The following is a 16,371-nucleotide window of genomic DNA, read 5'->3' as shown; positions in this document are numbered from 1 at the left end:
CGGTGGTGAGAGGCTCCACCCACCTGCCCAGACATCATCAAAAATGCTCTGTGCATGCTCCAGAACTGGTCAGAATCTGCTGAATACCACCTCTGGATAATCTGATATTTCACTCTCTCTGTGAAATTAAAGAAATAGTCCACTCACCTGAACATATAGTTCTCTGAGTTCATATTGAAATTTCTTAGGATCTGTGGTAATGGTTACAGGACCAATTTCTGAAAGGAAAACAAGGAATTCAAGGAAAAGTTCGAAGAGGCTTAATAGCTGCAAACGGTGATACACACACACACATAAACACACACACACATAAACACACACACACACACACACACACACACACTGCATATTCTTTATTATGGTAAGTGACCAGTGCAAAAATTCATATGTTGTATGTATATATAAGATAAAAAGTTGTAGTCCCCAAAATTATAAAACCCATTGAGCTGATCTAGTGAACTAATCCTATTATACCTATTAACTGTAAAATTTATTTACTTTACTGTTTGTTAATTCTTGCTTAGGTCCATGTGTCTATAAGTAAGAAAAAAATAAAATGAGAAGTAAATAATTTTATAACAATAATGAATTGGGATAAAATATAGAATTTTGCCTTCTAATCTTCCTGAATCACATAAATGCTATAATGTCAGATTGCTTCTTTATGAAATTTGGTCTTGATTGGGCAATTCTACAAGATCAATTCCCCAACTGTGAGAAAATATGTACAAAGAGTACAACAGTGTTTTTTTTACATTCTTTTATTTTACAATGCCAAATTCTCAAAAAGCAAAATGCCATTCCCTAAAAATCACTTATTTTATTTAAAAGTAACAGCAGATATCAAATCATGATTATCTAATAAATAATGGGCAAAGATCTCATCAGGTCAAGTGTTCTGAAAAAGTGTGAAGCTAAATAAGGATCAGTAGGACATCCGCTAACTCAGACAAACAAATATTGATAGTAATTGAATTTGGACAAAAGGAACCTAATTATTTCAAAAGAAGTACTGTATGTGCATTTTGTTGTTTTTAAAAGCCCTCTAGATACTGTGAAACACCATTAGCCTTAGTCATCATGGCCAGGGAAAGAAGAATAATGAAAAATGAAGTTCAACAACAACATCTGGAGAACTATAAGATTGTCTTCCCTGTGTTAGAGTACAGTATAAGGGAAAGGACTTCTGTACCATTGGGTAGCAAAATAATTTAAGGATAACCTAAGAATCTATGATGTTCCCCATGACGGCAATATCTATTTTGAATTATTAAATAAAATCAGTCAGAGGACTGGGTAAAATACAAATGATAATGCAGCTTTATCTACATTTTTATGTCCTAATGCCAATAAAAGTTTAAACAAGGTTTGGGAAGTATGAGGGTAGCAAAATAAATTTTTTTTAAAAAACCCAACCCTAACAAAAGTTTTACAAACTCAGAAGTCTTTTACTGCAGACACGAAATGACTCCTATTTATACAGAAGATCTTCCTGCTGCAGATCATAAATCTCCACATCTGCACATCAGCACCAGAGTTTAAATAACATGTTCTTTTCTCTTACCCTTTCGAATCAACAGACTTCGGGCCATCTTGAGATGGGAATTCTCTGTTCACCTTTCACATAACATTTTAACCTGGCCCAAGCATTCTGAGCCCCTTGCAGATACACCTTTTTGTTCTTTTTCCATTTTGTGAGGGCTTTTACCCCAATTAGCAAGCTAACCTATTAACACCTTAGACAACAACTTAAATATGTATCTCAGACAAAATGGGAATTTTCCTCCTTTGAAATATATCCACATATTTTAATTGGCACCAGATCATCATCATCATAACAACAGAGTTGGAAGGCACCTTGGAGGTCTTCTAGTCCAACCCCCTGCCCAGGCAGGAAACCCTACACCATTTCAGACAAATGGTTATCCAGAACTTTCTTAAAAATTTCCAGTGTTGGAGCATTTACAACTTCTGCAGGCAAGTTGTTCCACTGATTAATTGTTCTAACTGTCAGGAAATTTCTCCTTAGTTCTAAGTTGCTTCTCTCCTTGATTAGTTTCCATCCATTGCTTCTTGTTCTTCCCTCAGGTGCTTTGAGAATAGCTTGACTCCCTCTTCTTTGTGGCAACCCCTGAGATATTGGAACACTGCTATCATGTCTCCCCTAGTCCTTCTTTTCATTAAACTATAACTATAACTGTCTGGTTCGGTTCTGCAACCCAACAAGAAAGACACAGACTTCAGAGGATAATTAGAACTGCAGAAAAAATAATTGCTACCAACCTGCCTTCCATTGAGGACCTGTATACTGCACGAATCAAGAAGAGGGCCGTGAAAATATTTGCAGATCCCTCGCATCCTGGACATAAACTGTTTCAACTCCTACCCTCAAAACGACGCTATAGAGCACTGCACACCAGAACAACTAGACACAAGAACAGTTTTTTCCCGAAGGCCATCACTCTGCTAAACAAATAATTCCCTCAACACTGTCAGACTATTTACTGAATCTGCACTACTATTAATCGTTTCATAGTTCCCATCACCAATCTCTTTCCACTTATGACTGTATGACTATAACTTGTTGCTGGCAATCCTTATGATTTATATTGATATATTGATCATCAATTGTGTTGTAAATGTTGTACCTTGATGAACGTATCTTTTCTTTTATGTACACTGAGAGCATATGCACCAAGACAAATTCCTTGTGTGTCCAATCACACTTGGCCAATAAAATTCTATTCTATTCTATTCTATTCTATTCTATTCTATTCTATTCTATTCTATTCTATTCTATAACTTGTTGCTGGCAATCCTTATGATTTATATTGATATATTGACCATCAATTGTGTTGTAAATGTTGTACCTTGATGAACGTATCTTTTCTTTTATGTACACTGAGAGCATATGCACCAAGACAAATTCCTTGTGTGTCCAATCACACTTGGCCAATAAAATTCTATTTATTATTTATTTATTTATTTAAACTAGGCATACCGAGTTCTTGCAACTGTTCTTCATATGTTTTAGCCTCTAGTCCCCTAATCATCTTTGTTGCTCTTCTCTGCACTCTTTCTAGAGTCTCAACATCTTTTTTACATCATGGCGATCAAAACTGAATGCAATATTCCAAGTGTGGCCTTTTGCACAGATGATATTGCATGGAATATCATCTGTTCTTGGAGTTGATGTCCCTCACAATTAGGTTGATTGTTCTTTCTCTTCATGTTTTCTCTTCTTATTGTGTACAAACAACGACTGATAGCTCTTAAGAGAGCTGGTTTGGTAATGAACAATAAAGTTTGTTTCATGAATTACAAATCCTAGTTTAACTACTAAAGCAACACATTTTTGTTAAAAAGAAGCCCCTGGGCCAGAAACTCACTATATAGAATATGTGTTCTTCTGTTATAACAGTGCTGTTTTGTTTGGCTCCAGGAAATCTCACCAGTTTTGGACAATTAAGCTATAGATATAGTGTGATAAAATTTTCATAAACATAAAAATGACATAAAATTTAGCCTTATTTCTTGTTCATCATAATATGGTTGATCCTGGGGCTGAGTCCTGGGAAACTGACCAACCCCAAATACACCATTCATTCTTGGACCTAGATATAGAATCAGATAATTCAACTACTAAATTCCTACAAAGGATGGTGGGGGAGGGGAGACAATGAGCGAGAAAGAATGAGAGAGATAGAAATACTGCTTTTGCAATAGACGCATTGCTTTGACCTGCTCTGTTTAATCTCCTTATGCTTACTGTCATATACATTTTTTAAAATGCCAGTGAAAAACCAAAGAGTAGCTTTTACTAAAACATAGAATATAGCCCCTTTCATGTCTGCAATGATATTGTCCCCTGGGACAATACCATAACAGAGCTATTGAGCTATGCAAGAAGCTAGATCTAGAACAGGTTTGCTTTTTAATGTGAAACACTTTTTAAAAAAACTGACAGTGCAGACTGACTGATTGAATGTATGCAGTGAGTAGTTATGAAGAAAATTCAAAATAATGTTGGTCAACATATCAATGTATATTTAAGCTAAAGTCATTTACCCCAGATTAATTTTATTGTGCTTCCTCCTTGCCTCAAAGAAGAAGATAAATTCAAACATAATACTTCTTTGTTTTCCCCATCTTTTCATACAATTTTGTCTTAACTCAAAAAAAATGTGCGAAGGAGGAAAAAAAATAAGTACACAATGCTTGCTGACTAGAAGCAGTGGTAAAATCCAATTATTTTTACTACTGGATCTGTGGGCGTGGCTTGGTGAGCATGGTGTGGCTTGGTGGGGGTGGTTTGGTGGGGGTGGCAGGGAAAGGATACTGCAAAATCTCCATTCCCTCCCCACTCCTGGGGGAAGGATACTGCAAAATCTTCATTCCCACCCTATTCCAGGGAAAGGATATTACAAAATCTCCAATCCCATCCCACTCTGGGGCCAGCCAGAGGTGGGATTTGCCGGTTCTCCAAACTACTCAAAATTTCTGTTACCAGTTCTCCAAACTGCTCACAGTTTCTGCTACCGGTTCTCCAGAATCTGTCAGAACCTGCTGGATTTCACCCGTCCCTAGCTCAAAACTTTCATTCTGTACCAGGTTGAGCATATTGCCTACAGGAGGCCTGATTTTACTACTGCCTGCACAATTCAAAAAAATACATTTAAATTCTATCAGGAACAATAGAAACGAATTTAAAACAACAGTAATAACCTACTGTAGTTTAAAGTCAAAAACTTCATACCAATTTATCAACCAACTCTGTGATTTGCGTGGTAAACAAAATAAATAATAAATATCAAACTATCTCAATTGATTATGGAAATTTTAAAACTTTTTAAATGCTAATGGCATTATACACTCAATATTTTTTCTAACTATTATAACATATTACTGAATATGACTTAGTCGCTATAAACTGGAAAACCACAAAACTTGAACTTAACACAACCAAGATGTTGTTTAGACTGATCCCTAAGCAACTGACCAAACACTACTACATTTCTACATGGAACTGTCTGCTAAGAGATTTGACAGGCCATAAGAATATTTCCATTTCCTGCTTCAAAAATAAACTGGAAATCAACTCTTCTCTCTGATAAATAAACAGGAAATGGTCTCAATAAATAAATCTTGATCTCAATACATTTTTAAGACAACATACCTCATCTGGACAAAGAATTTAAAGCAATTATTCTGCTCTTTTTTTAAAAAAAATTTATTGGTGTACAGTATATATGTGTTCAATTCACAAATGATGACGAGGCAAATGTTCACAAATGATGCTTTCTTAATGACAATTACAAAGCAAGGCATCGGATAATATCCAAATTAAGTGGATGGACTCTAAGAAAATAATAGTGGAACTCTTTAGTACCCATTAATGTAAGGCAGTGATGGCTAACTTTTTCTACACTGAGTGCCCAAAGCGTGCACGCATGCGCCCGAACTCCCAAAATGCAATGCACGTGTGGCCCCTGCATATGCACCCCACCTCACCTCCCCGCGCATGCACGCCCCACCCTCACATGTGCCACGCCCTCCCCCCACATGCACCCCGCACATGCGTGGCAGAGACCTGAAGACCAGCTGGCTGGCGGGAGGTACTCGCACATGTGCAGCGGAGCGCATGCCATCAGAGAGGGCGCCACATGCCACCTCTGGCACACATGCCATAGGTTCACCATCATGGATGTAAGGGAATATTGAGTCAATTGAACAATAAAAAAGGAAAGCTACAGCAAACTCTAGAGAATTATGATACCAATTCCTCATATCAAATTCACATGGAAGACAAAAGTAGAAAGTGGGAAAGAAAATATCAATCTGCCGATTAATAATTTATTAAATTTGCATGCTTTCTGACTCCCAACAACTCTGTAGGGCTTACAAATCTTGTGATTTTGTTGTAAAAATCCCCAGTTGTTGGAGACCAGTAAAGTAGGATTCCAGATTCAGATAACAAGCTAGGCAGCTGATTCCAATTTACCTAGCTAATCTCCCAAATGGGAGAAGCAAAGGCAGCAGATCATATCTTGCTCATAGAGCAATGTTCTTCAATTTTGATGAAATTTTTAATGCTGTATGGCCAAGATATGAAGCATAAAATTGCATCTAAATCTCCATCTGATGAATGGATTCATCACAAACTGAGTTCATCTACAGCATACGATATTTCAAAGTGGAAATTTTCCACTGAAATATCCTACACATTCAACAGGCAGACAAAAAGGTCTAACTATTTAGGTCAATCAACAATAAATACATTTATTCACATTTAATAGAGGCAGTATGATGTGGGTCCATTGGAAAATAAAAATAAAAAATGCTGAACTGCAGCCTTGCGGTTCATGAGATGATTTATTTCCAAGAGACTATGGGATTGTTCCTATTTTTTTCCTCCAGGGTTACAAAATCTTCTGTCCTCAAATGGGGAAATCTGATGTCAAAAACCCTCTTCTGAGGCTGCCCATGCCAAGAATCAAGCAGGGAGAAAAGGAGACATGGAAAGGTTTTGGGAGGGAGTTGTGCCAAAGGAACAATGATTCTGGTGGATTCTAAATTCTCTTGACTCCCTAACATGCCCACAAACTAGTCTGGAATCTACATCAGTTTTGGAAGTTTTCCCTCCTGTTAGTTTCCAGGGAGCAGAAACAGCCCAGCAGACATGGCGACTCCTTCATTTCCACCAAGAGTGCTGGGTATCTTAGAATCAAAGGTTTTGGAACACTTCAGAAGAAAAGGTAGAAATGTGTTGCCTAAGTTAGAAAGAAAGATCTGCTTGATAGATGGCAACCTTGCTTTGAAGAAATGGAGATATACCAAAACATTTTGTTCTTGGTCCTCTCTGACCTTGGTGGTTGATGGTATTACCTACTTTGGTAGTGAACATCTGCAAGAAAACCACCAAGCTCAGAGGGTGCCAAGGAGCCCATATTTTGTTGTAGTAGGTACTTTCATTTCTCACATATAAAAATAACATCTACATTAATTTTCATATTTGTTGCTCTCTTGCATCAAATGTAACCATTTTCTGGCAATGCCTGTCATGTTCCATAACAGATCCTTTCAAGAAAACTTGATTTTACACTTCTTGGAGAGAGAAAATAGTCCCTCTGTGCCCAATCAGGTCTCAATAATGCAGGCCAAGTCAGCCTTCTCATCCACAGGAGGCCTTACTAAAGATTGTCTTAGCTTTCAATAACAATAGATGAAATTCATGGACACTGAAGCTTCAATGACCAGGCCAAAGGCAAATCACAGGGCCTGGAAAATGGTATTAGTACATAACACCAAGGCCACTTTCCCCAAGAATGGCCAAAGCATTGCCTCTCACCATACCACTCCATGCCCATCACCACCTTACTATTCCTCTCCCTCTCCCTCTCCCTCTCCCTCCCTCCCTCTCTCTCTCTCTCTCTCCCCTCCACCCCACTTCCAAGACCTATCATTACAATATATCACTTTTCCTACCCCACAACCAAACAACCTAGTTGAAGTAACTATCTAACCCTAATATCCTGATGCTTCTGCACAACACTCCACCCAGACCCAACACCCAGCCAGTCTCCCTACTCCAACTAGCTACCCTCATGGCCCATTGTCATCCACAAAATAACAGAAGATGGAACTTGCTAATTATCATTGCTTCCCATTTCACTTCCTATCTTTTTCTCCATCTGTAATCTATCAGCCAGGATATTTTTTCGACCCAGATTTAGCGTTCTTTCAGAAGACCACTAAACCCATGTGCATAAATAGCCTGACATACAGATCACATAATCAGAGGTGGGAATTTACTGCCTAGGGGCCTGATTTGCACATTGTAATTCTCTTAATCTGGCAAGTAAGCACTAAACCACACCAACCTCACCAAATGTTAAGGAAAATGTCTTCCTAATTAGAGAGGGCTGTAAAGCGGCATATACATCTATACATATATGAAGTGGTACTGTATATATATCTAAGTGCTATTGCTATTGCTATTACTAATGGCAGGAGGCAGAGGAAACAAAGCTGGAGAATCCACCAATAATTATCATTATCTTGGCATATAGTAGGTGTGTCTTCAGCTTTATTACTCTTGTTGAAAAGAGAGCAGTAATGTGAGAAGCACAGTTTATGCTGTCCTACTTTTCTACTGGCTCAAAGCTTGATAGATAACCCTTTGCTATGGCTGTCTGGAAGAGCCCTCTGAGTGAACATCCTTTTCGACAGACAATACGCAATTATCAATCTCTCAGTAGTTGCCTGTCCTCTGCACAAAGGGCACACAGCTGCTACAATCTTTTCCTCTACTCCAGTATTATAATAATCTGATACTTGTTATTGAGGAATGTTACCAATTAGTCGCATTAATCCCTAAATAAACTAACATGAGAATGTGAGAAGAATTCTCTACTCCAGCACTGTTTTCCCACAGTAGCAATCAGATGCCAATGGAAAGTTCACAAGCAGGACAGGAAAGCAATAGCACGTAATCCTTGCAGAACATCCTATTATGTCTATTCTTGCTTGATTTTTTTTTTTCCAAATAAGAAAGGCCCACGCAGTGCAATTTTAATTGTAATGGAATCATTTCATCTTTCTAGTGACTTTGATTGTGTTTCCAGCACCTCCAGCTCATCAGTGCTATTTTTGAGAAGCAGTGCTCTTTTCTAGAACTTAATGAACTCGTCAGTGTTGCCTACAGTTCTTCAGATTACTTCCTTGAGAAATATCCATTCCGGCATTGATATCTTGCGAATCTTTTGCATCCAAGACATATGCAAATGCAAGCATGCACACTGAGCTTCATTCATTGATCTTTCCTGGCTTTTGATTATTTAATTTTAGGCTGATTGTTGATCTTAATGTTATTAGTAAGAGGCTCCAAAAATGGAATTTTTCGTGAAATGTCTTCTATCTTTTTGTTCTCTATATTTGAGTATTTGTCTTTTTTCCCCTCATTTTTCTGTTCATTATCTTGAGAACCCCTTTAATTTGTTGATAATGTTTTGAATCTAGTTCTGTTGGTGTAACTTTTGTACCAAGCATTCTAATACGATGTTCTTAGTTCTTCTATTTTTCTATTAATCCCACATTTTTTTCTAAAATTTACTTTCCTGAAATTATATGTGACTATATTTGCCACTAACGTAGTTTTGCTTGTATATAAATTAAACCTAAGAGGTCTGTTACTCACTATTCCCAATTGCATCAACATCTTGTATAAAGTTCTAAGAATCACTAAATTCCCTTGATTTCCAGATTTAACTATCACAACTTACTACAGATGTGCTACAAATGAACAATTGAACAACAGCATTTTATTCCTACTGCAGTAATAGAAAAAATATAGCACTACAGCTCTTCTTACAAATAGTTCTCTCTGTGAAGCCTGCTCAAAGCTGATTGATGGTTAAACAGCATCAACTGACCAGGATTTTATCATTGTACCAAGTGGTTCCAAGTCAGAAATATATCATAAACTATTACATTTCTTCCTACATAATATTATGATTATTCATATTTTTGGGTTCCAACTTTCAAGCAGGGTTTATGCTAGTTTTTAAGGAAGTGGGGGGAACTGTGTCAGAAAAAAAAAGAGTAAACCCAAAACGTATCCCAGATTCTATAGTTGATCCTACTTCCACAAACAAGATCATGTGAAGTGTTAATATCACTTTATAATGCCTTGGTAAGGCCACACTTGGAATACAGCATTCAGTTTTGATTGCCATAATTTAAAAAAGATATGGAGACTCTAGAAAGAGTGCAGAGAAGAGTAACAAAGATGATTAGGGGACTGGAGGCTAAAACATATAAAGAACGGTTGCTGGAATTGGATATGTATAGTTTAATGAAAAGAAAAAGTAGGGGAGACATGATAGCAGTGTTCCAATATCTCAGGGGCTGCCACAAACAAGAGGGAGTGAAGCTATTCTCCAAAACACCTGAGGGTAGGACAACAAGCACTGGGTGGAAACTAATCAAGGAGAGAAGCAACTTAGAACTAAGGAGAAATTTCCTAACTGTTAGAACAATTAATAAGTGGAACAACTTGTCTCCAGAAGTTGTGAATGCACTAACACCGGAAGTTTTTAAGAAGATGTTGGATAACCATTTGTCTGAAGTGGTGTAAGAGTTTCCTGCCTAAGCAGGGGGTTGGATTAGAAGACTTCCAAGGTCCCTTCCAACTCTGCTATTCTATTCTATTCTAAACATTGCCCAGGACCTTCCATTATATGGAGAATTGGGAAGCTGGGTACTTTAGCCTTCATAATTCATAATAAAAGTCAGGGTGATATGACTAAGTGAAGCTCTTAGACTTTTCCATATGAGGTCTCAGCATCAGTTCAGAAGTAGCGTAGCACCAGATATATTCTCCTATATTCTCACAGGACAACTGTTTTCCAAAAAGAATGCGAATTATTTATGACTCAGCTCTGATATATCTGACACCAAAGTTCAGCTGGTCTCCTTTGAAATGCTACTGGCTCACCATGGGGATAATGTGGTCCTTCATAGTGCATTGATTTATACCTCATTTCACTTTCTATTTCCTGGAATTCAGCTATCTCAAAGGCAAAATTGGACTGATGGCTTTGTGGTTCCCTCTCATAGGAATTGCTTGGATGTATTTGTTTTGCACGCATATAGAAATTGTACAATACATGAAAGAAGAATTTGGACAAGTAAATTGCAAGCAGTTGTGTATGGAATGAAACTATGGGATTCCCTTCTCCCTCTCCCTCTCCCTTCCCCAAAGAACTTGTATGAGCTCTGGAAAGAGAACATATTTTGTTTCCCTATTCTCAGCCCTGTGACATTAGAGATGGTGAAAACTGTTAACAATCTATTCTCAAAGTGCTTTTGAAGGCCTTGGGTTGTTGAATTATGATTGCATTAAGGTAGTTCCCTAAGATATATTAAGTGCACATTTATGTTATGTATATATCATCAAATTCTTGCAGTCTCCTGGCACAATCCTTGAAGTCTTTTGCAAGCGTCCACAAAGGAGGAGCATGAAGCACCAGATGGTTATTCACAAAAATCAAAATTTTTAATCCAAGGAAACTGCACATTCACAAACCATTGAAGCTTTTTCCCATTAGGTTTTCCTGACTAAAGATTCTACCTGCTAATGATTTATTATCTGATTCAGGGATTAAACCTTTTATAATCAGTTTCCAATTTTCTTCCAGTTGAACCATGCGATTAATTAAAAGGTAAAGGTTCCCCTTGCACATACGTGCTAGTTGTTGGCGACTCTAGGGGGCGGTGCTCATCTCCGTTTCAAAGCCGAAGAGCCAGCGCTGTCCGAAGACGTCTCCGTGGTCATGTGGCCGGCATGACTCAATGCCAAAGGCACACAGAAAGCTGTTACCTTCCCACCAAAGGTGGTCCCTATTTTTTCTACTTGCATTTTTACGTGCTTTCGAAACTGCTAGGTTGGCAGAAGCTGGGACAAGTAACAGGAGCTCACCCTGTTACATGGCAGCACTAGGGATTCGAACCACTGAGCTGTCGACTTTCGATCAACAACTCAATGTCCTAGCCCCTGAGCCACCACGTCCCCTTGAGATTAATTACAGCAGGCAAATTTCCTTGGGGACAATTGGGATTTGCCCTTATAATGGGCTGTACATGTTTAAAGTCATATTCCTTTATCCCATGGTTAACTGTGAGACCTACTAGAACTCCCAGTTACTATTCATGGATCAAGTATGTCTTCTTAGAAGAAGGTCAAAAATCTTCCAGAGTGCACTAAGATTCCATAGGACAGGAGCAGGAGATTCTCAGCTAATGAAATAACCTTGGGGGGGGGGAATTACTTGAAAGTAGTAGGTATGAAACTCAATGCTGAATAGCAGATGAATCAATGGTTTCTCTCATTTCCTGATAGTTAGAACAATTAATCAGTGGAACAACTTGTCTCCAGAAGTTGTAAATGCTTCAACACTAGAAGTTTTAAAAAAGAGATTAGATAACCATTTGTCTGAAGTGGTGTAAGGTTTCCTGCCTAAGCAGGGGGTTGGACTAGAAGACCTCCAAGGGTTCTTCCAACTCTGTGATTCTATTCAAGTCTTTTCTATTTTTGACTAATTTATATCTCAGACAGAATATATGAACATAAAATGCATTTCTACTAATTACACAGCTATTCTGGACTAACCAATTGCTACTGCTACAATTATGTTACAATGCCATACATTTGTCTTGGTAAACCAAGCCTACTTAACTGTATGAAATCAGTAAACATGTGTAGATTAATGTTGACCGGGTGGAGAGAAGCACTGACAGAATTTGAAGGTTTCATAAATGGCTAAGGGCAGAAAAATGTGTTCCAAGTTAGCGTCATGATAGTTTGATGTTCATTTCATCATTTGTCAGCTTCCCCAATATCCATGCTAACAGAGAATGCTTTTAAACTATTATAACAATGTAATGTAATGTAATACGGTATAATGCAATGAAATGCAATGCAATACAATAATAATTTTGTCTTTCTAGCAATCCTTTTGGAATTACTTTCTGATTGTTTTACAATTGCAATCTGACCATTTGGCAAACCAGAATATGAATTCCATTGAATCCAGTGGGATATTTTTTATAGGACAAGGAAATAATTACTGCTGAATTTTTCACCAATAGAGAGTCGAAATTAATTCCAGCCTTCTCTTTTAAACATTCTTTATTGGTAATATTTATGACAAGGATGGTCTCAGAGTCTTTAAAATGTACTTATGTATACAGCCCATATTCATTTGAAAATGTGTTCTATTTAATTGATATCTTCTGAGAATGCAGCTCTCCAGGTATAACATAGATCATCATAAAATTGTCATAATACAATTTTAATATACAACAATATGCACAGTATGTCTGTGCTCATAATCTTGCTCAAGCACTACTGTCTCTGGGCACCTTAAAACAAATTTGTAACAATTTAACTTTAGAGGAAAGGCATTTCATTCTATCAGGTTCATAAAACATTATGCTGAGTTACAGGTATATGTATATAATATTGGGGTGTAAAAATTAAAAGAGAAGAAAATCAGAAATTAGCTGCCACAAAAATATCATTAGCTTGTATCCCATACATCCTAGCTGTTGATCTATCTAATATATACAATGGCATAGCAGTTTTGGGTGAATTTCTTGATGAATTGTCATTTATTCATTTTGTATTGCAAGCTGGTTTGTAGGGTTTTTTTTCCTTTAAATAGAATAGACTTAAAGCCAGTGATAGATACTGGTTTGTTTGGGTTAAGTTTTATCTGCTACAAACAAACCACATTTTAAACCATCTTGATTTAATATGAGTGAATCCAGCTGAATGTCTTGAGAAATTAAAATGGTCCTCCACTGTTTTTAATATTGCCTTTGACAACCATAGGTTGATTCTGTTGATTAATTTTTTATGCAAAATTATGAACGCAACCTGGCACAAATAAGAGGCAGTATCATTTTATTTATTTATTTTATTTTATTTGCATTTATATCCCGCCCTTCTCCGAAGACTCAGGGCGGCTTACACTATGTTAGCAATAGTCTTCATCCTATTTGTATATTTATATACAAAGTCAACTTATTGCCCCCAACAATCTGGGTCCTCATTTTACCTACCTTATAAAAGATGGAAGGCTGAATCAACCTTGGGCTTGGTGGGACTAGAATCTGCAGTAATTGCAGGCAGCTGCTGTTAATAACAGACTGCATTAGTCTGTTGAGCCACAGAGGCCCAAGTAAAATCATAGTAAAAGATGAATAGCTGAGCTTCTGAGTTATATGATTTAGATTCATCACATGAATGTTAATTGAAGAACAGTTGGTTCAACAAACTCAAACTTCAAGGGATCTTAGATTTAACATAACATAACATAACATCAGAGTTGGAAGGGACCTTGGAGGCCTTCTAGTCCAACCCCCTGCCCAGGCAGGAAACCCTACACCATCTCAGTCAGATGGTTATCCAACATTTTCTTAAAAATTTCCAGTGTTGGAGCATTCACAACTTCTGAAGGCAAGTTGTTCCACTTATTAATTGTTCTAACTGTCAGGAAATTTCTCCTTAGTTCTAAGTTGCTTCTTTCCTTGATCAGTTTCCACCCATTGCTTCTTGTTCTACCCTCAGGTGCTCTGGAGAACAGCCCGACTCCCACTTCTCTGTGGCAGCCCCTGAGATATTGGAACACTGCTATCATGTCTCCCTGGTCCTTCTTTTGTTAAACTAGACATACCCAGTTCCTGCAACCGTTCTTCATATGTTTTATCCTCCAGTCCCCTAATCATCTTTGTTGCTCTTCTCTGCACTCTTTCTAGAGTCTCAACATCTTTTTACATCGTGGCACCAAAACTGGATGCAATATTCCAAGTGTGGCCTTACCAAGGCATTATAAAGTGGTACTAGCACTTCACGTGATCTTGATTCTATCCTCTGTTTATGCAGCCCAGAACTGTGTTGGCTTTTTAACAGCTGCTGCACACTGCTGGCTCATATCTAGATGGTTATCCACTAGGACTCCAAGATCCCTCTCACAGGTACTACTATTGAGCAAGGTACCACATATACGGTACTGGTGCATTTTGTTTTTGGCCTAAATGTAGAACCTTACTTTTTCACTGTTGAATTTCATTTTGTTAGATAGCGCCCAATGTTCAAGTCTGTCAAGATCTTTCTGTAACTTGAGCCTATCTTCTGGAGTGTTGGCTATTCCTGCCAGCTTGGTGTCATCTGCAAATTTGATGAGTTCCCCATCTATCCCTCGTCCAAGTCATTGATGAAGATGTTGAAGAGTACTGGGCCTAAAACAGAGCCTTGGGGTACTCCACTGCATACTTCCTCCATGTGGATGTAGTTCCGTTGAGGACTACACGTTGAGTGCGTTGGTCAGCCAGTTACGAATCCATCTGGTGGTGGTGCTGTCTAACCCACATTTTTCTACTTTATCCAGTAGTAGGTTATGGTCTACTTTATCAAATGCTTTACTGAAGTCCAAGTAAATTATATCAACAGCATTCCTCTGGTCTACTAATTTTGTCATTTTGTCAAAGAATGCGATAAGATTAGTCTGGCATGATCTGTTTTGACAAACCCATGTTGGCTTTTGGTTATTACTTTGTTTGCTTCTAGGTGTTCGGTGATTCGTTGCTTGATTATCTTTTCCAGAATCTTCCCGGTATTGAGGTCAGACTGATAGGTCTGTAGTTTCCTGGATCTGTTTTTTCCTTTTTGAAGATGGGAACTACATCAGCTCTTTTCCAGTCCTCTGGCAGCTCCCTGTGCTCCAGGATCTTTGAAAGATATAGTTCAGTGGTTCTGAGATCACGTCTGCCAGTTCCTTCAGAACCTTGGGGTGTAATCCATCCGGTCCTGGTGATTTGAACTCGTCTAGGGTAGACAGGTGTTCACTTACCATTTTCTTCCCTATTTTAACTTGTGTTTCTAATCTGTTTTTGTAGTGCTGTTTTTGATAGGTTGGATTGTTTTTCCTTTTGTGTAAAGACAGATGCAAAATATGAGTTAAGTAGATCTGCTTTCTCCTGTTGCTTGTCATCTTCTTGCCACTTTCTCCCAGCAATGGGCCAATTGTTTCCTTGACTTTTTCTTGTTTTTAACATGTTGGAAGAAGCTTTTTATTATTTTTACTTTTGTCGCTAGCCTTTGTTCATTGTGAGCCTTAGCTTTCCTCACTTCATCTTTACAGGCTCGGGCTGTTGCTGATATTCTGCCTTAGTTATTTGCCCTCTTTCCACTTTTTATATTTGTCCTTTTTGTCTTTCAATTTGTCAGATAGTTCTTTATGCATCCATGCTGGTTTCTTTTGTGATCTACTATTTTTCTTCTTCATTGGTATTGTGTTAGACTGTGCTTTTATAATCTCACTTTTCAAAATTTCCCAAGCTTCTTGAGTTGTTTTCCCCCTGAGGATTCTCATCCATTGAATCCTTCTCAAGATCTCTCTAAGTTTATTGAAATTAGCTCTCTTAAAGTCCAAGACTCTAGTTTGACTTTGTTCTACTACTTGTATTTGCTTAATGTTGAATTCCAATATTGCGTGGTCACTTGCCCCCAAGGTTCCTGTAGCTTCAACACCTTCTATCATTTCATCTCTGTTAGTGAGAATTAAGTCCAATATGGCTGACCCCCTTGTCGCCTTCTCTATTTTTTGGGAAACAAAGTTGTCTGCTAGGTTTGTTAGGAACCTGTTGGATCTTCCACTTGGTGCAGAGTTTGTTTCCCAGTTGATGTCAGGGTAGTTAAAATCCCCCATTACTACTGTGATGTGCTTCCTACATACCTTAGTTAGCTGACTAGCAAAAAGTTCATCTACTTCCTCTGTTTGGTTGGGTGGCCTATAGTATAGACCTATG

The 16,371-nt window shown here is 37.9% G+C and overlaps 1 protein-coding gene across 1 annotated transcript in view; it reads right to left on the bottom strand.

Moving 5' to 3' along the window:
• Positions 1-16,371, bottom strand: part of HMCN1 (hemicentin 1) — a 292,886-nt gene that overhangs the window by 257,898 nt on the left and 18,617 nt on the right. Inside the window, exon 2 of the mRNA XM_058177873.1 lies at positions 148-218. Within this exon, the coding sequence (XP_058033856.1) occupies positions 148-218 (71 nt within the window). The remainder of the gene's footprint in view (positions 1-147; positions 219-16,371) is intronic.

Source organism: Ahaetulla prasina, chromosome 3 (assembly GCF_028640845.1).
Source record: "Ahaetulla prasina isolate Xishuangbanna chromosome 3, ASM2864084v1, whole genome shotgun sequence".
Lineage (NCBI taxonomy): Eukaryota > Metazoa > Chordata > Lepidosauria > Squamata > Colubridae > Ahaetulla > Ahaetulla prasina.
The sequence above is the reverse complement of the archived record's forward strand: the minus strand, read 5'-3'. Positions and strand labels throughout refer to the sequence as shown.